A 26504-nucleotide genomic window follows, 5' to 3' on the forward strand; every position below is an offset into this window, starting at 1 on the left:
AGGCCCCGCCCCTGCCCGCAGGCCTCCGCCTCTTCTCAGGTCCGCCCCTATGAAACGCCGGAATCCTCAGAAGGGCGGAGTCTGAGGCGGAAAGGGGCGGGTCCTGGGGTGAGTGTAAGCGCTCCTTCCTTGGAATGCCGACTGCGACTCCGCCCCTGCGCTCGGCCGTTGCCGGGAAACGAGCGTCGACGCTCTAGCTGGGGCCTGGCCGGGCCAATGAGCTGGCACGCCGCTGCTCAGCCGTGCGTCGCTGGGCGGTTGCGTGAGGTGCGCGGGGGCGCGGGCTGCGTGTGGCGCGGGGCGGGGCGCGGCTGGTGCGCCTGAGGAGCGATGGCGGCGGCCTGAACTCACCTAGCCCGGCCGCCGACAGGCCCGGGCAGGGCGGCGTGGTGCAAGCGAAAGCGACGCGTAGGCCGCGGCGCGCGCAGAGGCGCAAGGTGCCGAGGGCATTCGGGATGACGGCACCGGCTTTGGGAATTGCTGGCGTGAGAGGACAGGATGAGGGGTTGGCAGGTGGTGAGGGGCTGCGAGCCCCAGAGGTAGGGGGGGCAGAGGGACAGCCTGGGTGCTGTGGACCAGGAAGAAGCCGGGTAGAGGATATCCTGCGATGCTTTCTGAAGGGCCAAGTTAAAGGAACTCATGAGCACCGTTTGCAAAGGGTGTGGGTTCGCTGAGCTTGGAAAGGTGAGGGACGTCCTGGGACAAGAGTTGAGGGGGTAAGGCCTGTGCGAGGATGAGGAGCATTAAAGGCCAAGGCGGGAACTTTCGGGGGATGGCTGTGCGTTGATGAAGGAGTTGAAGGCAGAGCAAAGGAGGAAAGAGGGGCTGAGGGCTGTGAGACTTGGATACAAGATGAGGTTGGTTGTAGGGCCTCCTTGCATGTCCTGTCCTGTCCAGAGAGAGCAGTGGTTTTAGAGCAAGCAAGGACAGTACAGGTGCATGGGTTGTGCTCATGGCTGCCCTGCACCCATGGATATTTTAGAAAGGAAAAAAAAAAAAAGAAAGCAAAACAACAACAAAAACCCAGCATCATGAGAAATAATACTATCATAATGAAAATGCTTGAGGTTTAGTCATCCACAGAATAATAACTGAACCACAGTTTCCTCTGGTTCTGCAGACTTTAAGATGAGACCCTCATGAAGTTTTTTGGGAGGGGTGGAGAGGTAGAACTGCTTGTATTTTCTTCTCTGCCTACTTCTGGACACCCTTACGGGATTCCTCCTTACCTATGGTTGTCATCTGTATTGGACTATCAGTTGCTAATTCTCCTTTTCATGGAAGTCACATGGCTTGTCACATGCAGCACTGTATTTAGGTTTACTCTCAGGAGTTTGAAAAGCAAAAACAAAACATTGCCTTGTGGAGGTAAATTTTTGGACAGTAAACTGCTCATACTTTTGAATTTACATGTTTTGACATATGTACACATTTGTGAAACTGAGATGCCAAACACTTTTACCACTCTAAAAACTTTCCTCTATTCTTTTACAGTTTATCCTTCCCTCTATACCTTGTAATTGAGTTCATTTTATTTGTGTTTTACAAGCCCATCTCCCTACCAACCCACACAGTTTGGAAAGCTGGACTCAGTGATTACCGGCCATTTTCACATTATGAATCTTCTTCTCTACTGAGTCTGCTAGGTAGCTGAGGCATCTTGAGCCTCCTTAACCATCCCAGTGTTTGGTCTTATGAAGTTCATTCCTTGAGAATTAGAGGCAGCTTCAGTCCACACTCTGTTCCAGAATATCAGCCTGAGAGCTAGTTACTTTATTCTGTGATGTAGATATATTTCCTTCTCTCTGGAGGCCAGAGAGGCCTTTTTCTGTAATGATAAAAGCTTTGGCAGTCTGCCCAGATAATCAGTACTTTATAGGACCTACAAGTGTAACAGGCTGTAGAGTAGTGGTCCCTAAACACTGAACCATGGATCCAGTCCATGGTAGTGTTCATGCATATAAGATAAGAAGAAAGAACTAAAGATAAACTTATAGCCTGGGTGGTGTAGCTCAGTGGGAGAGTGCCCTGCTGTGTTCAAGGCTCCCAACACTGCCTTGAGGGGGTAGGGTTAACTTATTCCAAGATTATTGTTTTTTTACTCTTTTGGTGTTAAGGTACTCTTTGTTTTTTCCCTGAAGAAACAAACAATGGTAAAGTAGATGGTAAGTTTAAGAAAGTAAAAAAATAAAAAGTGACACCCTATTTTTAATTAAAAAATATTTTACTGGTTCATGAAATCCTGACATTTGGAGTGACAGTGGTATATGTGTTGTTTTAGGTTGAAGTAGCATGTACTTATATATTTATTTTATATAACTTCAGATATCTGAATAGCATTTATGCTTTCATATTAAATAACAATTCATTATAAAGTCAAAGTTTCATGCTTTATATAGAAACTTCAAAATTTGCTGAAATTATATTGATACCTTGTGAAGTAGGTAAAGGAAGGAATTTTATTTCAGAGATGAGGAATCTCAGAAGCTAGAGGTCACACAGGGATACAATGACAAAACAACTCAAAATTTGGCATCTTCATAGTGCTTGTCACTTGAGGAAGGAAGATTTGTAATAGAAAGTAAAGGTGATGTAGGCAAAAGGCACATTATGTATTAGAAAAGTTGTGATGAAATAGAGGACCGCATACTGGCAAGAAATATGTCTTTATGATTTGTAATTGTTCTACTTGCAAAAGTGATTAAGGGGGCTGAGAGTGTCATTGGGAAGAAGGCTTTAATATTGTGTCAATGACATGGAATAGGTGTATATAATATCTGGTGCATATTCATAATGAAAACCCCACCCTCCCTTCCTTCCTTTCTTCCTTGTTTCCTTTTAGAGACAGGGTCTCACTATGGTAGCGTTGGCTGCCCTGAAACACAGAGATCTGCCTACATCTGCCTCCCGAGTGCTGGGATAAAAGGTGTTCACTACCATGGCTGGCATGTTAGAACATTCTTAGGATTGTACTAGAGAAGGAACAGAATTGGGAAAACTTTTTGTTCCCTATACTAAACTCTTTGTTGCCACAATAACACATTAATTAAAATGCATTTTGACTTCTGACATAGAGGAATTGTAGGCCTGAGAGGATGAAACATGGATGAAGATGCTGTAGTGATAGAAACCTTTTGTGGTGATGTGTGTAATCGTATTTTCCATATCTTTCATGTGTCAAGTACTCTAAAGGCTGCGATAACAAATTCATTTAATAAATTCTTGTTGGGAATATAGTTCCATAAGGTAACAATAGAAATAAGTTGTTGAAGTTGCATAGAACTTGCATAGAGTTCTCATTCTGAAAAGAGTTTTAGTTTAGAGGGAGAATGTAAAAATATAAAAAAATGCATCACAGTGATTACTTCTGTCTCAATCTCTTCCTGTGTTCCAAATATATGTATCTAAGTATGCATATATCTCCACAGGTATCTCTGAATTAACATGCCTGTAACAGAACTTAGTGTTTTTGCCCTGACCCGTTTTTGCACTCATATTGATCCAGAGGATGACTTTGGTGTCATCATCTATTCTTTCTGTTCCTTCACTTCCTAAATTTAGTTAGTCACTAAGATCCCCTCTGTTATGTCTGTTACTGCATCTTCACCAACTTTAGCCTGGTTCCTCAGCTCCTTAGCTCATACCTTTTTTTTTTTTTTAAGCCTATTCCTTTAAAAGTTGATCTTTTCTTGTCCATTCCTAGAATGATCTTTCTAAAAATACAAATGTTAAGCATGGAACTACATTGCTTAAAAACTTTGGCTCTTTGTAGCATGTAGGACAACATCCAAATTTCTTAATATGGCCTCAGCTCACCTCATCATGCCTTGTCTGTTGCCACTTCCTTCTTGTGTTCTAGCTTGGATAAATTGCTCATAGTTCTTTAACAAAAATGTTGCTTTTTAGCCTTGAAATCTTTGTCAAAGTTGCTTCCTCTTCTAGGAACATCTTTTCTTCTTAGCCCAGTGAACTTTTCTTACCCTTTAGGATCAATTTCACCCAGTCTTTGACATCCTCTTTGCCACCCTCACACAACAGGGGTAGAGATAACCATGTGTGACATTGAGGAGTCACTGTTGTAAAGGCAGTTCCTGTTTGCTAGAAGTTTACTTTGTGCTTTATGGGGATCCACTCAGATGAAGAGAGCTTGTAAGAGGCTGAGGTGATATGGGGGAGGTGGGCCATATCTTGTTGTTCATTTGTCTGAGACATGGAAAAAAAGGGAGAGTATGTGTGAGTTCAGCTCCAGAAAGATAGACTATTATATTAGGAGCCCCCACCCCACTGTATTTGTAGAGATTTAATTAGGTCTTTCCACTTCCAGTGTTTGGCCTTTTGCCAATAATTAGTCTTGCTTAGGAAGAGGTCTGTTCTTGGAAGATAGTTTGGTTTCTCCTTTCCTGGTAAAGTCCCTTCCTGCCTCTTATTCTTTGCCTCTCCCAGGGCAAAGGTTCTTAGTGGAGGTTGAACTGTTGTTTTGAGGTTGGTTGACACCTTTTGCTGTGTAGGCCTATAAAACTGTGTTGTGTTTTTGGACCTAGAGGTGAGTGGCTGACCCTGGCTGTGTGTTGATAGATTGGAGAAATTAACTGCTTCTTTTTGCTTACTTTGTGGTTGAGTCTGTAGATAAATCAGGAGAGAGAGGGAGAGAGGGAGAGAGAGCTTTTTCTGTAGACTTTGCTGTGGGACAAAGGGTGTCATAACTATATGTCAATTTTGCCCTTTTTGTCTGGTCTTGAATTTTGCCTAGAGTTTAAGGAGGTGGCAGGAATTCGAAGGAATGGCCCTTTTGTGATTTTTCAGTATTTGAACAAGGCCTCTATTAAGTGTTCGATTTTGCTTTCTGAGGTACAGATTCCAAATGGTTATTTTTCAGAGACGGCAGCAGGTAGTGAGAAAAGGCCTGGGGGTCAGTCTTAACATCTGTAGGTGCTTTGTGGTAGTTAAGCAGGGGAGCAAGAGTGGGTACCCCACATATATTGCAAGATAAGAGGGGATTGTTAGTCTTTCAGAACCTGGACAGGGTTTTGTTTTGGACACAGTAAGAGCTTATTTTGCTGAGCTTACTAAGGCTTGAGTGTGAGGGACACACATTAGATCAGGTTAGATCTCTCATCTCAGAGATGTGAGCACCCTGGTTGGTCAAACAGGATCAGAAAGGAAAAGAGCAAAGAAAAAGTTTACAGAATATCTGCTTTATGCCCAGAGTGCTGTTCTCTAACTTAATTCGTAAAAAGAATACTTACTTCGTTAGGAATGTTTTGACAAGGAAACAGGCTCAGATTTGTGATTATTGAAGATCATATAACTGGAAGATGGTGCACTGAGATTTAGACTTGTTTGAGGAGTTTTAGAGCTCATGCCTTACCTACTATTTGTGTTATTCTTTTCTGAGCATAAGGTTCTATTTGTTTTCAGTCCTCAAATGAGATATGTTGTAGAAAGTACTCTGTAAACAGTGATATTCTTGTATCAGTCAAGCTCCTTGGCAGGTGGCAGGTGGCAGATGGCTCAGGCTGGGATTCACAAGAGTTTCATTAATAATGGGACTATATTTACAAAGGTATAGGCAGTGATTAAAGAAACCAACACAGGCTGATATAGTATTGAAAGGTGAATAGCATTTAAGAGGGGGAGAGTTTTTATTGTTTTACTGTAGGCTTTGCATGTGTCCTCTTGGGACCTCAAATCTTTGGGACTATGGGTAAGTAATTTTTCCAATGCATCCTTTCTGGCCATAGCCACTAGTGTGTGGGATTATTTGGTGGTTTATAGGAAGCTATCTTTGTAAGAGTGAGCATCCTTTCTATGGCTTTTCTACTTTGTCATTTCTTCTCCCCCCTACTGTTAGTGTCCTGAATGAGGGGCAGGCTGCTGGATTTGGTTCAGATACTTCCCTCTGTTTTTGCTTTTGTATTAACATGAGGTGGCACTCATCCTGTACTGTTGTTTTCCTTCTTCTCAAAAAGGTGGCATATCCCTTTCTTTCTCAGGTATTTTACTCCTTACATTTGTCTGTTATCCCTAATTGATTTATCCATTATATCAACTTTTTTTTTTTCAGGTTTCTCACCCAAAACCCAAACAAAAGCAGCCCCCCTTTTTCTTTTGACACAAACTCTTATTTTGTACACAGGCTGGCCTGGAACTGTGATAGTCCTTCTTCAGCTTCCCAGGCCTGCTTGGGCCAGCATTCAGTTGAGAACCACATAAACTCTTGATTTCCACCTCCCATTTTTTTTTTTTAAACAAATTGCCCTATTTTTGTTCTTCTCTGTGTCACTGAAATTTGTTAAAGTACATTTCATATTTTTCTGATTCTCAATCATTCTTTAACTATTTTCCTAAGATTATATTAAAAAAAAAAAAAACCTCAATAAAACCAGTAGACTGAAGCCCTGCGTTGGTGGCCCACGCCTTTAATCCCAGCACTTGGGAAGCAGAGGCAGGCAGATCTCTGTGAGTGCGAGGCCAGCCTGGTCTCCAGAGCGAGTGCCAGGATAGGCTCCAAAGCTATACAGAGAAACCGTGTCTCGAAGAAACCAAAAAAAAAAAAAAAAAACCCCCCAACCCCCAAAAAACCCCCCAAAAAAAACCCCAAAAAACAAAAACAAAACAAAACAAAACAAAAAACAGTAGACTGTTTTCTGTCTTAGTACTACTTGTTCTTTTTATGGGATTATAGGCACTCTCCCTCCAGTCTCTTGAAACAACCACTCTTGGTTTCTATATCATTATATTTTCAATTTCTCCTTTAATTTCTGACTACTTTTATTTTTAGTGTGTGTGTGTGTGTGTGTGTGTGTGTGTGTGTGTGTGTGTGTGTGTATGTCTATGTGTTTAGGGGGTGGGTGCACAGTGTCTCTATGCACCTCTAGCTGGTGTGAACCTTTCCATGTAAGTCCAGGCTGGCTTTGAACTCATATACTTCTGCCTCCTGAATGTTGGGATTAAAGGCATATACCACCATGCCTGGCATTTTTGTCTTGTTTTTCTCTTTTCTGTTTTTGAGAAATTATTTTGTTATATACCTCAGACTGGTCTCAAACTAAGAATCTTCCTGCCTCAGCTTCTCAAGTGCTGGGATTATAGGTATGGACCATTACTTCTGGCTAAATCTTTGTTACCAAATTCCCTTTGTGTCTTAGGGTTTCTGTTGCTGTGAAGAGACACCATGACACAGCAACTCATATAAAGGAAAACATTTAATTGGGGCTGGCTTACAGGTTCAGAGGCATGGCTTGTATGTAGACATGGTACTGAGAAAGGAGCTGGGAGTTCTACATCTGGATCAGCAGGCAGCAGGAAGAGAGAGAGGGAGATAAAGAGAGAGCGCTGAAGACCCTCCGCCCACCATGGCACACTTTTTCCAACAAGTCCACACCTCATAGTAGTGTTGTTCCCTATGAGCCTATGGGGGCTATTTTCATTCATACCACCACACTTTGCTTTCCTAAGTCCTGGTGTTCCTTAAGATTTTAGCCCTTAGCTTTTTTTTTTTTTGAATATTATTCACCGCTTCCTTGATTGCCTATAGACTGACAACTTCTGAATTTATATCTGCAGTTTAATTTCACTATGTAGTAAGTATTCAATAGATACATTTGCTAACATAATTATATTGAGGCAAACATTTAGTTTCACAAACATTTTTAAATGGTTTGTTGGCACTGGGATTTCAAAGAATGAATGATAGGGCTCCCTGCAGACATAGAAACTCAGTATAAATAATTTGCAAAGACGTTACTGATACAAATACTTACTGAACAGGACATGTTGAGATAGAGGTGACTCTAAAATTGAGCTTTTTATTTGCATTTTTGCTACCTTAGTTTATGCCATTACTTTTAAAAAAGACACCATTGAAACAATTTTTTATAACTTGTCTATTGATAACTGTCCCTCTGCTCTACCTTATAATGCTATTGAGGTATTTTTAAAGGTAAATCTGATCTCACCATGTTTTTGTTAAAACTTGTCTCCAGGATCCAGGATGTCAATGGGTAAAACTCAAATTTCCTACAGCATGACATTAAGTGGTGTTCGTAACCTTCATTCTTACATTTCAACTCAGTACTATGTCTCTACTCCCTAAGTAGTGATTAAACCACTCTGAACCTGCAGTCTCTTTTTTTTTTTTTTTCCTCCAGTGCTGTACTTTGGGTTAGACTTTTATTTTTTTGAGATTTGTTTTAACTTACAGCTTAGGCTATACTAGAACTCATGATCTTCCTGCCTCAGCCTCCCAAGTGCTGGGATTATAAGTCTGAGCCATTTTGCCTGACTTCATTGTTTTTGCTATGAAGAAAGCTCCTCATATAACTAGTGTCTCATCAGTAAAGAGCTAAGTCAGATACTGTCTCTGTGTAACCCTCTTACAGCACTCCAGGCAGAGTTAGTTGCTTTTCTTTTCTTTTTCCCTGTTTTTTGAGACAGGGTTTCTCTGTGTAGCTTTGGAGCCTATCCTGGCACTTGCTTTGGAGATCAGGTTAGGCTCAAACTCACAGAGATCTGTGTGTGTGCCACCAATGCCCGGCTTGCTTTTCTTCACTCTTCTGTTACAGTTTTGCAAATATTTATATTTTGCCCACCCCACCCTATTTTTGTGTTACCTGTATTTCTAATGCTTAGCACAGTGCCCAGTACTTTATCAGTACCCTTATACCTTGAGTTAATCAGCTGAGTATACTTTCCCTGATCTTTAGGACTGGCTTTCCCTTTATAAAATCACATCTACGAAAGGTGTCTTTCAGCACAGTTGCCACCTTCCTTTAGTTGTAATGAGGTGATTGTGAGAGAAATGAATGCAAGGAGGTGTTGGTTAATATAACCTTAGGTCACAGTGTGGTACTGCCACCTGATTTCTGGGTTCTTCAAGCCCCTTTTGAGTCTGAAGAGGAAATTTAGCTGAACCACATAGTTCCCATGAAGATTTTTTGCTTGTTAGAGATAGTACTGATGAGGTGTTAGGTATGATAGAAGAGGAGCTGTGGGCCAATAACTAGGACATATTGTTTATTTGTCCATTAATCGAGCAGGTATTGAAGCATTTAACAGATAGATACTATTCTAGCCAGTGAGGATAGAGAAGTAATTAAGATAGGAAGGTCCTGCCCTCAAAGAGCTGATTTCATGGAGAAGATAGGTGGATAGAGATCTATTAAGAAGGGATTAAAGGCCGGGCATTGGTGGCGCACGCCTTTAATCCCAGCACTCAGGAAGCTGAGGCAGGCGGATCTCTGTGAGTTCGAGGCCAGCCTGATCTTCAGAGCAAGTGCCAGGATAGGCTCCAAAGCTACACAGAGAAACCCTGTCTCGAAAAACAAAACAAAACAAAACAAAAAAAAAAAAAGAGAAAAGAAAAAAAAGAAGGGATTAAGAAACTAGACAGTGAAGGTAGGAAGATAAACTATTTAGATAAAATTGTTAAGTAGGGAGTGTTTCTCTGAGAAGATGCATTTAAATAGAACTGTGAGGGCAAGGGGAAGAGCTGGAGAACATTCTGGGCTCAGGGAATAGAAAATAAGATTTATGACTGAGTGAGGAAGAGCCTGACAGAGTTTATAGAGATTACATTGTATGGCTTCTGTAGGTTAAGGTAATGAATTAGAACTATTATTATTGTGATAGGAAGTCATTGGGGGCTGTCTAACAGAGGAGAGATGTAGTAAAATCTAGGTATAAAAGTAATATGGTTGCTGAGTGGAAACTCAGGAGGGCAGTTTGAGACAGGCATAGTGGTGCATCTCTAATCACAGCATTGGCAAAGGTGAGGTAAGAGAATGATGAATTTGAGGCCAGCCTGTTCAATATACCAGAGCCTGTCTCAAAGCTAAATTAGAAGCTATTGTAATGGTGAGACATGATTTATTTTTGTACTTTTTTTATCCTGTTTTTTTTTACTTTTTGAGACAAAGTCTTAACTATGTAGCCTCAGTTTGTCTTAAACTTTATGTCGCCCATGCTGACTTTAAACTCATAATCCTCTGAAATGATAAGATTTCCTGATGAGTTAAATATTGGAAGGGAAAGGATAAACAAGGACAATGCCCAGGCTTTTGATTTTAAGTATATAGGTGAATGTTGTGAAATTTAATGATAAAAATGGTTGAGGAAGCTACAGGTTTGGTGGTAGAAATTATGCATTCTATTTTTGGCATGTAAGTTTCATGTGCTGACTATATAGACTTGAATTTCTTTAGTTTTTTTGTTTGTTGTTCTGTTTGTTTTGAGACAGGGTTTCTCTGTGTAGCTCTTGCTGTCCTGGAACTTGCTCTGTAGACCAGGCTGGTTTCGTATTCACAGAGATCTGCCTCCTTCTGCTTTCCTATGTGCTGGAATTAAATGTGTATGCCACCACCACCCAGTGCTGGCTATGTGGAATATTCAGTGGAATGCTTCTTGGTTATTCTTTCTTGGAAGTTGAGAGAGGTGGGCTTCTGTTTATCCTTTTTATCTTCTCCCTTTGAATTAGATTTGCAGCTCTGGACTGGGCAGTGAACTCTGGACTTGCTACTCCAATTTGGTATAATCTGTGGCTCCATGGCTCCCTACTGGCTCCTACAGACCGGATGAAGCAGATTGGAGACAGAAGTGGAGAAAGCCTCCTGCTGGTACAATCTCAAGGTGTAGTCCACTGGCTGCTGGCCCTGTCCAGCCTGCCTCATGGAGAAGATGAACTGGCTGAGCAGACTGGCCTCCCGGGTCCCTGGGCACCGTGTACCTCAAGGGGCCAGTCTGCAGACCCCTGTCATGGCTGACCCTGAAACATGCCTCATGGTCTTCAAGAATCACTGGTCCCAGGTAGGAGACTCCATGACAAAATACCTAGTCGGTTACTCACCCTAGTAGTCATAACCTTCAGAGTTCTGTGTTCTTATCACCCTATTTAGTTACCTTATCATCTTAAAGTTTTCCTCTTTCCTGTCCTTTGCCTCAGGTGGTGAGAATCCTGGAGCGGCAAAGCCCTCGGGCAGCTGCTGGAGGTGCAGATGATCTCAGTGCTGTTCGAAACCACACATACCAAATGATAACATTGCTGGCAGAGGATAGAGCAGTCCCTTCGGCCCCTGCAGGCCCTGGGCCCCTGCTAGAATTTGCTCTGCGTGAGGATCTGCTGAGCCGAGTGTTGACATGGCAGCTGCAATGGGATGAGTTTGGGGATGGGGTTGAGGAACGGCGGGCTGAACAACTGAAACTATTTGAGATGTTAGTGAGTGAAGCTCGCCAGCCTCTGTTGCGGCACGGGCCAGTTCGTGAGGCTCTGCTTGCCCTGTTGGATGCCTGTGGCCGCCCCGTTCCTAGTAGCCCAGCACTGGATGAAGGCCTGGTGCTACTTCTCAGCCAACTGTGTGTGTGTGTTGCTCGGGAGCCTTCATTGCTTGAGTTCTTCTTGCAGCCACCTCCTGAACCTGGAGCTGCTCCACGTCTTCTCCTCTTTTCTCGCCTTGTCCCTTTTGTCCATCGAGAAGGCACCCTGGGCCAGCAGGCCCGTGATGCTCTACTTCTGCTCATGGCTCTCTCAGATGGGAGCCCCACTGTGGGCCGCTACATCGCAGATCACTCTTACTTCTGCCCGGTTAGCAAAACCTAGGGTGGGAAATAGGGTGTGGCATGTGGGCATTGGATAGCATATTCCTGTCCAGGAGATGTGGAAACGCTGGGTGTCAGGGAGGACTCTTTACTTGAGACTCGAAAGCAACTCCTTGGAGTTGGAATGGGGGTGAAGCATGGCATAACTAGATAGGGCAGGTGTTGCAGGTGAGGGCCTGGCATATAGCAACTTAATACCAGCCTTAGTAGTGTCTTTTACATGTATTTCCATTAAATCTTATGAATAGTTAGTTCCCAAAGCCCTGTCATTATATTGCCTGAGCCTTTGGTAACCTTCTCTAGGTGCTGGCCACAGGGCTGAGTGCCCTGTACTCCTCACTGCCCCGAAAGATTGAGGTTCCAGGGGACGACTGGCACTGCTTGCGACGGGAAGACTGGATAGGAGTGCCAGCCCTTGCACTCTTCATGAGTTCCTTAGAGTTCTGCAATGCAGTCATACAGGTAGGAATAGGATTCCTAAGGGGTGTGACACATGGTTCTTCTGGGAAGTTGGGGTAAGTGGGTCCATTTCCTGGAGTTCTGCTATAAAACTTGGGAGTTAGGATGCCTGTCTTTATTATATTACGCTGCTCCCTTCATAATCACTTTCCTCTCTCTTGTTTCATCTAGGTAGCTCACCCCCTGGTGCAGAAGCAGCTGGTTGATTATATCCATAATGGTTTCCTGGTGCCTGTCATGGGCCCTGCCCTGCACAAGGTAAGGATGATAGGTGGTGAGGCATAGGAGCACCTGGACTGGGGTGTGATTGACCAGTGAAAGGGCTAACATGGGAGGCAGTAGGTAGCATTGTCCTCTTTTCCCTTTCTGATACTTCTTGTTTCCTAGAACCCAGGGAATATGAATCATGTATGTGCAGGAAAACCCTAAGTCTTTAAACTTTGTCCTCCCCCCTTCATCCAGACCTCTGTGGAGGAGATGATTGCCAGTACCGCCTATCTGGAACTTTTCCTGCGGAGCATCTCAGAGCCTGCCTTGCTCCGTACCTTCCTGCGATTCCTGTTGTTACACCGGCATGACACCCACACCATCCTTGACACCCTTGTTGCCCGTATTGGCAGCAACTCCCGGGTATGGCTCTTAAACTCTGTCGTGGCTTACTACCTGGGTGAGCCATCTTTCTCTGATTTCTGTTGTGAAGGGGTGTAGCTGCTCTTTTTTGGGTTTGACTCTGGCAGTTACTTCAAGGTGACAGTTTGTAGCACTGAACTTTTAGCCATTTTGAGTAAAGAATTCAACTCACTTCCCTGCTTTTTATACTATGTGCATCTGCAGTACAGTTATCCATCAGGGCTGTAGGCTTTGCCATGGTGTAGTGATTATAATGTATTGCTCCACAGTTCCCTTAAGCCATTTGTCACTCTTAGTTGCTGTGGTGATATAAGAGTGCTTTGGGTCTTATGTCTGTACTAATAAATGGTTCAGCTTTCCCTTGTAGGCTTGCCTTTTCTCCTCTTTGGATTGGCTGCATTTGAACTATAGTCAGGGCATATATCCACCCACCTACACACTTAGATTCCCTCTACCTACACATGTGTGTTGATAGTGACATGCTGTTGGGTCACTAGGTATTGGGAACATAATGGTAGTCATTGCTGTTTATGTCTTAGAGTTTATTTTATGGAGAGTATAAATAGCAAATTAAGTTACTAAAACAGTTTAAAATAGAGGTTACTGTTTGTACAAAAAAAATTTTTAGTAAAAAATGGATTGGCCAGTGAAGACTTTCAGAGGATGTTATGTTAATTTTATAAAGGTAAACTTTTGTCCTTATTTTAAAGGTAGGTTATGCCATGGCATTAGGTCTCTCTGACCTCATGGGTTACCTTGACAGTTAATCTTCTTCTTGAGGTTTATTCTTATCCTCCTTGTGTTTATCTGCCATTCTTTCATCCTAATCTTTTTGGTTTTCTTTCATTGTTTTTAGTCTCTAGCCCTTAATTTCTATTAATTTGCAAGGTTTTTATGAACTTTACATGTTCCTGGGTTGTTGCTTCTTTTTTCTGGTTCTTGGAGGAACCAGGTCTCTTCTGATTGCAGGATACCTATGTTAAATATGTAGATGCTTTTATTTCTACTTTCCAGTCCTTTTAAGGTAGTTGGTGTGGCTTTTGTACTTTTAGGTGAACCTCTCCGGCTAACTTGTCTGTGAGCCCGATTATCTATGTTAGTTTCTAATTGCTATCATAACAAATTACCACAAACTTAGTGATTTAAAACATTTTATTATCTTTTAGTTCTGGAGTACATATTTGGGCTGTTGTTATTGCTGTCTGTTGAAGACCATCCCCAATTTGACTGCCTTCTTCTCCGTCTTCCATCTTCAGAGCCAATAATGATGGTCACATCTCTCCTATATATTGAGCCTCCTTACCAACTTTTGTTTTCATTATAAATTTTTCTTATAAACAGTGCTGGGAGCCAAACCCAGGACCTTCTGTGTGCTAAGGCAAGCAATCTATCATTGAGCTATAATCCCAGACTTTTATTTTTTCTTTGAGACAGTCTTACTGGGTATTCTAGACTGTGATGCTATATATCATACCCAGGGCCTCATGCATACTAAATAAGTACTCCTATCACTGAGCTACATTGTATGTCCTCCAAGGTCCATCTGTAAAGTCTCTTCTGGTCTTTAAAGTAAAATGTTTACATATTCTGGCTGTCAGATCTTTGAAGGACAACTTTCCTGTTCACCCTACCATTGTGGAATGCATATGAATTTCCATGTCACCTCAAATGTGAACTTTCCCCTACTATTGATCCACTTAATTCTCTCATAGCCATTTAGCAAGCAATGCCAAGACCATACAAGACCAAGATGTCTGACATAACTTGCCATAAGGAAAGTACACAATGCTGTAGGGATTCAGAGCAGTGAAGTTAGCTTACTGCATGTCTTGTTATTTTTGTCTATCTAGAAAAGAATAAGTCTTCTTCCGTTTCTAAAACAAAAGGTTTTCCTGCTCTTGAGCTACCCACTTACTTTTTCCTTTTCCTGTCACTTGCCCTGAGCTTCTCTATCTTATGTCCTGTGGTACACTGGGGTTGGAGAGGTGACTCAGATTCCATACTTATGACTCCACCTACTTCCCAGCTGGGATTCTTCCAGGTTCCCTCTGATTCCTTATTGGTAGCCATTCAATTACTGTATGATTACAGTCCCTTCTGACAGGTGTTTACTTGGCTGTTATATTGCTGTAGTTTCCTGTGAATCATTTACTTTGTTATAGTCTTTCTTAGTGTCTTTTCTGGGGTCACTAAGGAGCATTGGAGCATTGGTGGAATCAATATATTGGCAGATAGTCCAGTTATGTATGTAGTCTATAGAATTCCAGTGGATCTGACACATGATTATTTTTTGTGAATAGTGAAGTCTTGTTCACAAAGAATATGTGTTTATCTAGTTAATGCATAATACACTGTTTATAAATGCTATACTTTACTATATATGTTATTTTTGGAGTGGTTGGTTGGGTGTGGGGTTGGGGAAATGGGAGTCCCACTGGTGAATAGTTTGGAGGGTAGAGAGCTCTTATGGTGACTCCCTCCCTCCCCTTCCCCCTCAGCTCTGCATGGTCTCTCTGAGTCTCTTCAGGACCCTTCTGAACCTCAGCTGTGAGGATGTTCTGCTGCAGCTGGTTCTCAGGTACCTGTGGGGGCAGGGCTGAGGGATGGCTGACCCTCAGGGCCTAGTGTTTTGTCAGAGTGATGGGCTGTATTGGGATTGCTTATGAGTGTCCTCTTGGAGCCTAGTTTAGCAATTTAGTTCACTTGGTGTGCTTTCAGGTGCTTTTTCCCCTGATCACCCTGTATTCTCTTTCTGCTATCTCTCAGGTATCTTGTCCCATGTAACCATGTGATGCTGAGCCAGAAGCCAGCTGTGCGTGATGTGGATCTTTATGGACGAGCAGCTGACAAGTTTCTCTCCTTAATCCCTCGCTGCTGTCGGCACCATGCCCCCAGCCCACCTCGCCCAGAGCATGCCTCATGGGCACGAGGTGGGCCTAGCAGAGAGACAGGGAGAAGGGAGGACATCACGGGTATGGCCTGGGTTCTGGGGGGAGCCTAAGAGAAAACAGGGCTAGGGTGAGGGGAGGGAGGTGATAATGAGTGGAATTCCTCTGGGAAGATTGATGAGTGGTCTTGTAGAGAGGATCTTTAACCTTCTCAGAGAAATTCCTTCAGGGAAGAGCTAGTCTTTCTCTCTTATTTGAATTATGTGTTCTGTTTGCTTGCCTTTTTTTTTTTTTTTTTTTTTTTTTTTTTGAGGCATGGTTTCTCTGTATAACAGCTCTGGCTGTCTTGGAACTCACTCTGTAGACCAGGCTGGCCTCAGACTCATAGAGATCCACCTGCTTCTGCCTCCCAGGAGTGCTGAGATTAAAAGCGTGCGCCATCACTGCCTGGCTCTGTTTACATTTTTTTCATTGATGGAGGTGGTGAGGCGGGGTTAAGAATTAGGAAAATTAGTCTGGAGATTGGAAAATTAGCTATCAAAATAGTTCCATTTCTATTTTCTCACTGTCTTCTCCTTTAGTCTCTAGATCTGTCCTCTTGATCTATCTGATTTTGCTTATTTTTTCTTCCCTCTAAAGGTCCTGGAAGCCCAAGTGTTGATTCTTCTTCTTCAGTGGTAACAATGCCTCGTCCCTCCACGCCATCCCGTCTTGCTCTGTTTCTTCGGCAGCAGAGCCTAGGTGGCTCTGAGTCCCCAGGTCCAGCTCCTCGATCACCAGGGCTTACTGCATCCCCAACTTCCAGCCCTGGCCGACGGCCTAGCCCTGCAGAGGAGTCTGGTGAGCTAGAAGACAATTATCTGGAGTATCTTCGTGAGGCACGCCGTGGTGTAGACTGCTGTGTCCGAGCCTGCCGAACCTGGTCTGCTCCTTATGATGGCGAGCGGCCTCCTCCTGAGCCTAACCTTTTTGGCTCCCGGACTAAGAAACGTAGCCTACTGCCTGAGGAGGACAGGGACAATGTGGGAGAAGGGGAGGAGGAAAACCCAGGGAATCGGGGGCTAGCTGTGGGTGTAGGGGATACTCCTGGTCACCTACCCCTACCCCAGCTCAATGGAGTACCAGGGCCATGGCCAGAGGGAGCCAAGAAGGTTCGTCTGGTGCCACGATTGGTGCCACAGGAAGGAGTTAGAGAATTATTAGAGTGTACCTCTGAGGGCATGGCAGGACTAGAGAGCTTTGGGCAAGAGCTCCGGGAGCTGGAGGTGGCATTGAGCAATGGTGGAGCTGGCTCAGAGCCTCCCTTAGAGCCTCCACTACCTCCTGAGGAGGAGGAGGCCTACGAGAGCTTCACCAGCCCTCCTGAGCCCCCTGGCCCCTTCCTCAGCAGCCCTCTGCGGACTCTCCACCAGCTGCCAAGCCAGCCCTTCACTGGTAAGCTGTTTAACCTAAGCATTCTCTTCTGTGTACTCTTGCATGTTCTCAACATGTTTGTGCCGATTTCTAAGACTTTGGCTATGTCACTTCTTTGTATTTGCCTAGCCTTCATCCTTTTTGCTTGAGTCCCTTCTGCATATATACCGTGTCATACTGTGCTGTCATGTTTGTTGCTATGTCTTTCTATGCTTGTGCTGGTTTGGATATTGACTTACGTCTGAGCCTTGTATGTCCTTATATGCATGTTCCTCCTTTTTCCTTAGTCTGGCCATTTCCTGGGATTTGTAATAGGATGCTCTATGCTTGGTAAATAATACATCTGAACCACATGCATGATGTTTGGACTTTTCTGTGTGAAAGACACATGAGCACCTCTGTTTTGTTCCATTCCCACCAGTCTGTTTATTTGGGTTTTGAGTATTCTGCTAGGTCTTTGATGGCCCTGGAGTCACCTCTTTTGGTGTTTTCCCTCGTGTTCAGCACCTTCCTCCCTGCCTCTTCAAAGGGCCTGATTTTATTTCTCCCATCCACTGTCTTGTTCCATTCTTGGTTACCATGACCGTCCATTACACTTATTTTAAGGACCTTTGATTAGTAAGGATTCAGGGATGGGTGATAACTCTTCTTTGAAGGAAAAATCAAAAACAAAAAAACAAAAATAAAAAAAAAAACAAAGCATGGTTTTAAGTGTACCTGATAGGCCCTTTTGGGTCGATGCTCCTGTAACTAGACCCAACCTGAGATTTTGGGTTAGCTTTTCTTTGTTTTGTTTATGAGCAAGACAGACATTTATCAAACTGTAACCTACATCTCAGTTTGGGAAAACAAAACAAGGCAAAATTTAATCTCTGGGAAGCAGTGCAGTAACAACTGTTAAGACCACAGATTTTGGATTAGGCATCCCTTAAGCTAGCATCCTGCCTACTATTAGTGCATGACAGTCATTTATATAATATTGACACATTGTAAAAACACAGCAAATAGTAGCTTTACACTGGGATTATCATCAGTGGGTTATGGAAGATTTAAATTGAGTAAGGTACCACCTATCCTAGTTGTCAATAGTCAAGTTTGTATGCTGTCTATCTTGGTAAGCCTGAGATTGACTGTTACAGCACTGGGGCTTCCGTCTGCAGCCGTATTCTGTCTTTTACACACTATAGGAAACTAATCTTGTTATTCATTTAGCTTCTGCTCCATTCCTTTCTTGCTTAGTACTTCTAGGTGATGGTATGCTTTTACCACAGTTTTATAGTATTAATTGATGCTTTTTTCCCTTTTCTTTGTGAAGTCATTTGTGCTCTTTGCATTAAACCTTAGAAAATACTCCCAGGGAATGAACAGAAGGATAAAGTTAGGGATTTTGTTTGGATTTTTAAACTAGTATTACTTCTTAACTAAGGGTAGTTACTACCTCTTGTTCATCATTCTTCTATCATAGTTGATAGTGCAGTTTAAATAATATTCTCTTTTCTTCAAAAATTTTCATCAGGAATACTGTGATGGCTGTAGTGGTCAGTGTTATATCTTAAGGCATTTGTCTCAGGGTAGAATGCTAATCCCTTCTTGTCATCCTACATCAGTCTCCTGTGCCCCCAGACTAAGCTATTCTTTTCCTGTAGAGTGTAGTCTACCTCCTTGATTCCCTGCTCCTGAAAGATGAGCTGATATCATCTGTTCCTCTAAGACTTACTACTTGCTTTGAAGTTCACAGTCACTTTCTTTGCTGTTGTTACATCTTTTTTGCTGTCTGACCAGTTTTGTGTTACTCTGTCATACATGGAACCTGATTTTATGTTTTGATTCTCTGTGTATTCTTCTTTTGTGTTCTTGAGTGAAGTTTCTTAAAAACAGCAACAAAGTTTAGGATGTGGTTATAATCAAATGAAAAATTTGCCAGATCTTGTATTTGATATTTGACATTGATATCTCATCGGTCCTCTTTATTATCTTATGAGGTAGGTATATTTATTTTACCATAAATAGGAAACTAAGTGTTGGTGAGCTTTCAGCGTATCCAGTCATAGGGCACATTTGAAATCTGAGATGAGATCTATGACTCTAGATCCTGAGATCTGACCCTTCAATTGTAATGCTATAATGCTGGCATCTGGATTACCTTAATTGTCCAGAGAAAGTGGTCACAGGTCATTTGACACACTCAGATACTTAACATACACTTTTCATCTAGTGGGGATCTTGTTTGGGGGAGGAATGCGTGCGATGTGCATTGTGTTCAGGCCTTGTATCCTTGTGCCCACTCCCTTCCCAGGCCCCTTCATGGCTGTGCTCTTTGCCAAACTCGAGAACATGCTGCAGAACTCCGTCTATGTCAACTTCCTGCTGACGGGGCTGGTGGCCCAGCTGGCCTGTCACCCCCAGCCCCTGCTCCGCTCTTTCCTGCTCAACACCAACATGGTCTTCCAGCCCAGTGTCAAGTCCCTGCTGCAGGTGTGCGATGCATGCATGCATGGGTGCGTCCAGGCTCAGTGATGGGCCAGGCCCACAGCTAGAGTGACTTTGGGTGGGCTGGGAGCAGGTGCAATGGGACTGTAGAAAGGCCTGTGTCAATATGAAGCCATCAGAAATGTGCTTCAGATAGATAAAATTGTGCTTCATAGGTTCTGGGCTCTGTGAAGAATAAGATTGAGAGCTTTGCAGCCTCCCAGGAGGACTTCCCTGCTCTGTTATCCAAAGCCAAGAAGTACCTCATTGCCCGTGGCAAGCTGGACTGGGCTGAGGGTCCTACAGCAGGATCTGCTCCCCGCCGCTCTGATTCTCTAGGTGAGAATTAATTGACCACCCTTCCTTATTCTTCTAAATACCTCATTAGCCCGAGTTAGTTAAGACTGAAGAGCTGTTGAAAATGGAGTCTTCGTGTTGTCAGGTTTTGAGTCAGAGGATAGAGTTGTTTTATTAATTAAGAGCCTAATTGGCAATATAAAAAAACAGAACAAACAAACAAGCAAACAAAAAACAAACCAAAAAACTGTGTAATGATCTAGGGACAAGGAAGGAGAAAGAAGTTCTTACTGTTGGCATCAGTGAGAACTTGATGTGGCATTTGCCCTCAAGTAATGAGAATAGGGGGTTTACAAGGCTATGCAACAGTTGGTGATATGGCTAGAAAGATTTGGCCAGAGTAAGAGGTTTTTAGAGTGGAAGTTAGGCTGGGCAGAAGTTGTGATTTTTCTTTCAGACACTAAGATAGGAGAGATTTTTAAAATCTGGATGTGATGAGTAATTGCAGGTGTACTGGAATTAAGAGAAGGGATTCAGAAAGAACAATCAGGACCAGGGAGGTTTAAATCTGAATTGTGGAAAAGAAAGGAAGCACCTGATAGGGCAGAGATGGCAAAGAAGTTTTTGCAGAAGTTGGAGACAAAGAAGCTTTAAATACACAGAATTTGGTAGTGGTTGAGATAAGGAAGCATTAAATGCAACAGTCTTAAGTTCTTGAGTTCATAGTTCAGTGCATGAGATAGAACCCTTGAGAAGAAATTATTGATGTTGAGTTAATGATAGTAGAACAGGAAGTCACTGTAGGGAAGATCACAAGAGTGTTTTCAGGGTTCTCCCAGGTGGAGATAACTAAGTTAGAAAGGACAAAAAAGTAGGAGTGACAAATTGTAGCCAAAGAAAGCTACAGATAGATATAAGGTACCTGTTGGAATCAGTGAAGATAGGTATTGGGATAGAAACTTGTGGGCTTTAGAGAGTGAGAGGAGTTGCTGAGTGAGACCCTGGTTGTGAAGGGCTCTGAATGCAAGGTTAATAAGTTTGTATGGTGTCTCTGTAATTATTATTAGAGGTGGTGAATAGAAACATTTATCATGATGTAGGGGCTAGAGTCTAGAAAGTTAGACAGAGGACAGTATTTTAGATAGCTTAGTTGAGTCTAAGCAAATGTGAAGTTATCTGGGATAACTTCATACCCAGTATAAGGGAGGTCTTGGTGAGTGTAGGGCAATTACTGATGAGTGATGAAGTGGTAGTGGAAGTAAATTGATCTTAGACAATAGAGTATAAAGAAATGAAGCAGTTTCTGAACTACAGTTGTACATATAGGTATTGAAAGAGATGTGGATGTAGGTTAGCTTTAGATAAAGCAAAGTAGAAGTAGTTAACTGTATATATTCCTAGAGGAATGGTTCTCAAACTGTGGGTTGTGGCCCCTTGGGGGGGGTCGCATATCAGATATTTACATTACAATTCATAACAGTAGCAAAATTACAGTTGTGAAGTAATAATAAAATTGTTTTATGGTTGGGGTCACCACAACATGAAGAGCTCTTAAAGGGTTGCAGCATTAGGAAGGTTGAGAATTACTGCTCTAGAGGGTGATAGGAAATACAAAGTTAGGGCATATTACATATGAGAACAATCTTGGTGGTGGTAGAGTAGTGGTTAGAACAATTCTTTAGGGTGAGGAGAAATGGAGAAGGAAGGAATTGTAGCTGGTAATAAAGTAGCTCAAATATTGGCTGCTGAGGAGACTAGATAGAGGGGAAAGGCTGAGCAAGCAGGATTTTGGTGAGAGAATGAGGAAAGGCACCCCTTCTCAAATCTTCCATCATTTTTAGAGATGAGACAAGAAATGAACTTCAAATTCAGTTCCTGTCCATCTTGTCCTTCCATTTTTTCAGAACTCCAAGGGAAAAGTTCAAGAACCTAAGTGGGTTGGGGAATCTGTTTCCCAAACTAGGGCAGGTTCCCAGATCCCAGCACCTTGATATCCCTGTTTATTCTCAGTGAGAAGCCGGAGACCATCCTTGGGAGAGTTACTCCTGCGGCATGCACACAGTCCAACCAGGGCCCGGCAGGCGGCACAGGTCCTTCAACCTGGGCGAGAAGGAACAGGACTTGGACTAGGTGGGGGCTCTCCAGGGGCTTCAACTCCAGTTCTGCTCCCCCGGGGTGGGGTTTCTGAACGCCAAGGTGAGGCTCTGCGAGTCAAGAACGCTGTCTACTGTGCAGTTATTTTCCCTGAGTTTCTCAAGGAGTTGGCTGCCATCTCCCAGGCCCATGCCGTCACCTCGCCTTTCTTGTTGGATACTTCAGAGGAGGTATCTATCCCTCCCATCTCAGGCTTTGGGCCCCTCAATCCTTAATTTTCTTCCATGGACAATCAGGGCCTTCTTGTGGCCTGGGCCGAATTCCAGGACATGGGCTCCTTTTTATGTTTGGAGGCAGTGACAAATGGACTTTTTAATTTATTTCAGATGAATGTTTTATGAGAACTTGTTGCAATATGTATAAAAGGGAAATCTCTATTCTGTGCTCATTTTTCTTTGCCACCCTTTATCAATGGGGCTTTGGCCCTGTGAAGGTTGTATATAAGTTGGGGAATCATCAAAGGGATTTGCTCTCTGGTGATAACACTGATAATAGGGTTTCAAGATAGCCCCTTTACTCTTTGAAGGTGAGAGGACTTGATGCTCAGAGAAAAATGGAGAGACTTCATTTTTCTGAACCATAGAAGGAAGAAGCACATAGACCCAAGGTGGTTTGGGGGTGCAGCAGCTGATGTTTATTGGGGACCAGAATCCCTATGTCAGATCTTAGGGGCGTTGCCCCCTGCATCTCTTGCCTCAGCTTCATTCGTCGCTGTCGAACTCCGAGGACAGACCCTGCAGCAGGGGCAGGGACATGGAGTGCCGGTCTGGGTCCCCGGGGCCCCCACCCTGGGCTCCTGGTGGAGGGTTGCGGGGACTGAAGAGCCAGTTCTCTGCTAGGGTTGGGGATAGTCACAGCTTGACTCATGCCCTGGTCTTCCTCCCTAGCCCCTCCCTCTTCTCTGTGCTACATTCCCCACCACATAACCCTTATCAGGGCCATGCTCCCATCTCACCCTCCCTGGACTCCTTCAAGTCTGTCCCTTCATTAGGGTCCTGTACACATTCTGGGCTCCTGAACCCATTCCTGGGCTATATTCCCAGTATCCTCTCCCTCCAATGGTCTTTCCCATTCCTCATCTTCATTTCCCCTAGCAGTACCTGAAAGCATATAGGGGCCCCTCCGGAAGGGGTTTCGACCCTTACAGGAGAATCTGGTGGGTCTGCCTTCTGGCCCTTCTTGGGGAGGAGGTGTAGGTGGGGCTGGGGCAGGTTGAGCTATATCAGCAACTTCAAGGGTATCAGCAGGTACTGATGTGGGGGCCAGAGTTGATAAGATGCTAAGGCTAGGTCTAACCCAGTTAGCTCCTTGAGGCAGTGGGTCTTTGGTTAGAGACTTCTGTGGTCCCAGCACACCCTTGGGCTGCAGTGAAAACTTGAGGCAGGAGAAAGCAATAGGTAGAGACCGCTGTAACCGGAGTAGCTGTGGCTCACGGGCTGTAGGTAATAGCCCTAGTTGCAGCCAGGTGCAGGAGAAGACCTGGTAGATCACGTAGATGCTGTGGGTGCTTCGGAGCCAGGGAAGATTCTGCTGTAGGCTCACCTGCCCTGGTGGTAGCATCAGGAAGGCAACCTTCTTGCGCAACCCTCCCATATGTAGGCGGATGCGGCAGGGCTGCCCATCCAACATTCTCATTTCTTCATAGGCTATCTCGGCTCGGCCATTTGGCGAGTATTCCCGAGTGCAGTGGGCAAAGACACCCTCAGACCCTGCCTGTTCTAGAAGATTTGGTAGCAGCCCTACTGATTTCAGTGCCCTTCTGCCCTGTCGGCCTGGCAAAGTTAGGCGGGTGTGGGCTGGACGGGACTGTTTCACTAGCACTCCCAGTAGATCATAGCAGGCTGCATCCGATAAGAAAGGTACTGCCACTACATTGGACCCAAAACGATCCTCGATGACCTGCAAGTGGCCAGTTTATAAGTCAGGGGCTGAGTTAAGGTTAGAGGTTAACTTGTGTGGTCTAAATTGACCTTCCCACCATTGTTCACTGTTTAAATACATTTCTACAGTATACACAGACTCACACTTTTTAATCTCCTAGTTCCCTTTTGTAACAAAACCTTGAGTGTCTTATTTTGTGCCTGATAGTGGTAGATACTTGGATACATGAAAGAATGAGACTTTGTCCTCATCCTAATGTAGCTTGGGCTAATGGATGGGGACAAAAATGTGAACAGTAGTTAGCTAAGTAAAATAATAGCAAAATGTGACAAAGACAAGTGATTTAACAGCCCTTGTCTTTGATAGAAAGATGGTCAAAGAAGTTTGCTAGGTGGCAATACTTGAGCTTTGAGGAATTAGCAGGTTGGGTGTGGTCATTCCTGGCAGAAGGTACAGCCAGGGAAAGTCCTTGAACCATCAAATCATGCACATTTAGAAACACAATTTAATATTGCTTGCATTTAAGGTAGGAAGAGGAAAGGCACAGAGGAATTAGGCTATGAAAAGGTGTGTGTATATGCCTTTTATAAGTGACTGTTTGATCCTGGGGCCAATGGGAAGCCACTTATGGGCTCTGGGTGGGAGATGGGACCAGGAAGAAGAGAAATGATCTTTTAATAGGCAAAACAACTGTTGCAATAATGCAAATAAAACATGATATTAGTTCCTGAACTAAAATAATGGGAGGTTGAAGTCACAAAATTGGTAGAACTCAGTCTCTTCATGGATATGGAAAAAAGGAATCTTCAAAGATCATGCCTAGGTGATGGGTTACATGGGTAATATTAGGGAGAAAGGATACACAGATGTAGGCTTATAATGCCTGTCCTTCGTGGGGGTCAGTTACCTCTTATGTGTATTTTACCTTAGCTGCAAGGGATGTTTGTGTGTGTGTGAAGCCTAATCTTTGTATCGTTCTAGTATCCATTTAGGGTTTCCAGTTCCTTAGGTCTGTCTGTCTTTATTACCTTTTTTTTTTTTTTTTTTTTTTTTGAGTATGTGTACTTGGTGACCAGTTTATTGAGAGTACCTGGGAACCCTGTAAGATCCTGTTTAGTAGTTAGTAACTTAGCAGTTAAAGATGTCCATCCATTCAAAGTTTCATTAGCTGAGCCTTCTGACTAAATTATATTAGAGAGCAAGGTCACAGGAAAGTTCCAAGTGATCTACTTTTTTTCCACCAGATCCCACATATCTGTGTTCCTACACTGAATTCACCTAATGACCCATGAGGCTGCCCTGCTCTTACTTTGTAACATTAAATTGTTTTTGAAGTGCTGGCCTCCAGTATCAAAAGAAGGAAATCTATTGTCTGTCTAAGATCAATTTTGTCTTGTTCTGCTTGAATTTGTCAAATTTATCCTGTTTATCTCTTCCTGAGTTATTCACTGAGATAATATAAAGAGGGTTCCCTTTTTCTTTCCTATAGTGGAAGACGTCATTTATGTTCACGGTAATTTTAGCAGGTCTAGTGTAGATAGAGATTAGCACTATTGAAAACAATTATTCTTAATCTTGGGAAACCCCTTTGTTTTTGCCTTCCTTGCCTCTATGGTGAGCATATTCCCAAGCAATGGGAGTTAAATGCCATTAATGCTGCTTCAAGTCTGATGGATGCTATTCTAAGATGGTAATTTAAGCTTGGGAATATAAATTTTTTCCCTTTTTCCTCTCATGGATTTTGATATTTGTCTTAAATTAGTTGTTCATTCATCCGTCATTCATTCAGGTGTTTATTTTGTGACTTTTATATGTCAGTTGCTACTGCTACTATTGTCTTATATATCCCACCTCTTCCTACACAGAAACCACCTAAGAATCAGCCTGGTCACAGTTTTCCACTTCCTCTTTAGCCTCCTCACTTTACCTACCTTATCCTTGATGAGGGCCCAAGTGGCATCTGCTTCATCCAATGTTAGCAAGTGGGGGTTACTGACCAACATGGTGGGTATGGGAGGGGTTGGGTAAGGTAGTGGCTGCTGCAGGAACCCCCAAGCTGCCCAGGGAGGTAAGTTCCCCCCCCCCCTGCCTTGGGCTGTGACCTACTCCAGCATGAGGTCATAGAGGTCCTGCTAGGTGATGGAGCCTTGGATACAGAGAGGACAGTAACTGTGCTAGCCTTCTTACAGCCTGTGGGTTATAATATTTACAAATTTTTATTTCCTTTTCCCTTTTCTTTACATTACCCTGTGCCATTTCATTTTTCCTTTCTGTTCTTGTCCTGACCGTTGAACAGCACAAAGATGATCTCCTTTTCACGCCCCCCCCCCTTTTTTTTTAATCTTATATTGTCTTGCTTCTTGCATGGTCTCATGGTCTTCTGCCTCAGCCTGGAGCGGCCATTCTCTTATTTTGGGGAGGGAAAATGCAACACATTCTTTCTGTCTCAGTCTCTCCTTATCTGTAGTTCTTGGTTTGAGTTCTTTAAGGAAATGGGGTAGGACCATTCCTCTTTTTAACTGCCAACTAGTTAGTTGTAGATTACTTTGAAGTTGCATTGGGGTCCTGAAATACATGGAAGTAGACATGAAGACTTACACTAAAAAACAAGCATATAAACAACAACAATCAGAAATTCTGATTTAATTTGTCTGGGGTATGCCTGGAAATCCTAACTTCTGAAAACTACTAGGTTGAAACCAGTTAATGAGTGGGTTATAA

The 26504-nt window shown here is 43.3% G+C and overlaps 2 protein-coding genes across 5 annotated transcripts; one reads left to right on the forward strand and one right to left on the reverse strand.

Annotated features, from left to right (window-relative positions):
• Positions 1-300: 300 nt before the first annotated feature.
• Fam160a2 (family with sequence similarity 160 member A2) lies at positions 301-22279 on the forward strand. Of its 4 annotated transcripts, none has more exons than XM_027404926.2 (12): positions 301-437; positions 10475-10803; positions 10940-11578; positions 11896-12054; positions 12223-12309; positions 12514-12681; positions 15180-15259; positions 15448-15653; positions 16209-17003; positions 19279-19457; positions 19628-19790; positions 21759-22279. In XM_027404926.2, exons 2-12 carry the CDS (start codon positions 10666-10668, stop codon positions 22115-22117), a joined length of 2973 nt encoding a protein of 990 aa, XP_027260727.1. In that variant the 5' UTR covers positions 301-437; positions 10475-10665; the 3' UTR covers positions 22118-22279. The 4 variants fall into 4 exon arrangements, with proteins under 4 accessions (XP_027260727.1, XP_027260730.1, XP_027260732.1 ...); XM_027404929.2 differs by having other exon boundaries at positions 15448-15611; XM_027404927.2 differs by lacking the exon at positions 301-437 and adding an exon at positions 557-684.
• A 324-nt stretch (positions 22280-22603) lies between these two features.
• CUNH11orf42 (chromosome unknown C11orf42 homolog) lies at positions 22604-25786 on the reverse strand. The gene is made up of 3 exons (XM_035442306.1): positions 25715-25786; positions 23003-23801; positions 22604-22737 (listed from the first exon to the last, which is right to left on the reverse strand). The coding sequence occupies exons 1-3, from the start codon at positions 25784-25786 to the stop codon at positions 22604-22606; spliced, it is 1005 nt and encodes a 334-aa protein (XP_035298197.1).
• Between the last annotated feature and the right edge of the window lie 718 nt (positions 25787-26504).

This window comes from Cricetulus griseus, chromosome 3, assembly GCF_003668045.3.
Source record: "Cricetulus griseus strain 17A/GY chromosome 3, alternate assembly CriGri-PICRH-1.0, whole genome shotgun sequence".
Taxonomy (NCBI): Eukaryota; Metazoa; Chordata; class Mammalia; order Rodentia; family Cricetidae; genus Cricetulus; species Cricetulus griseus.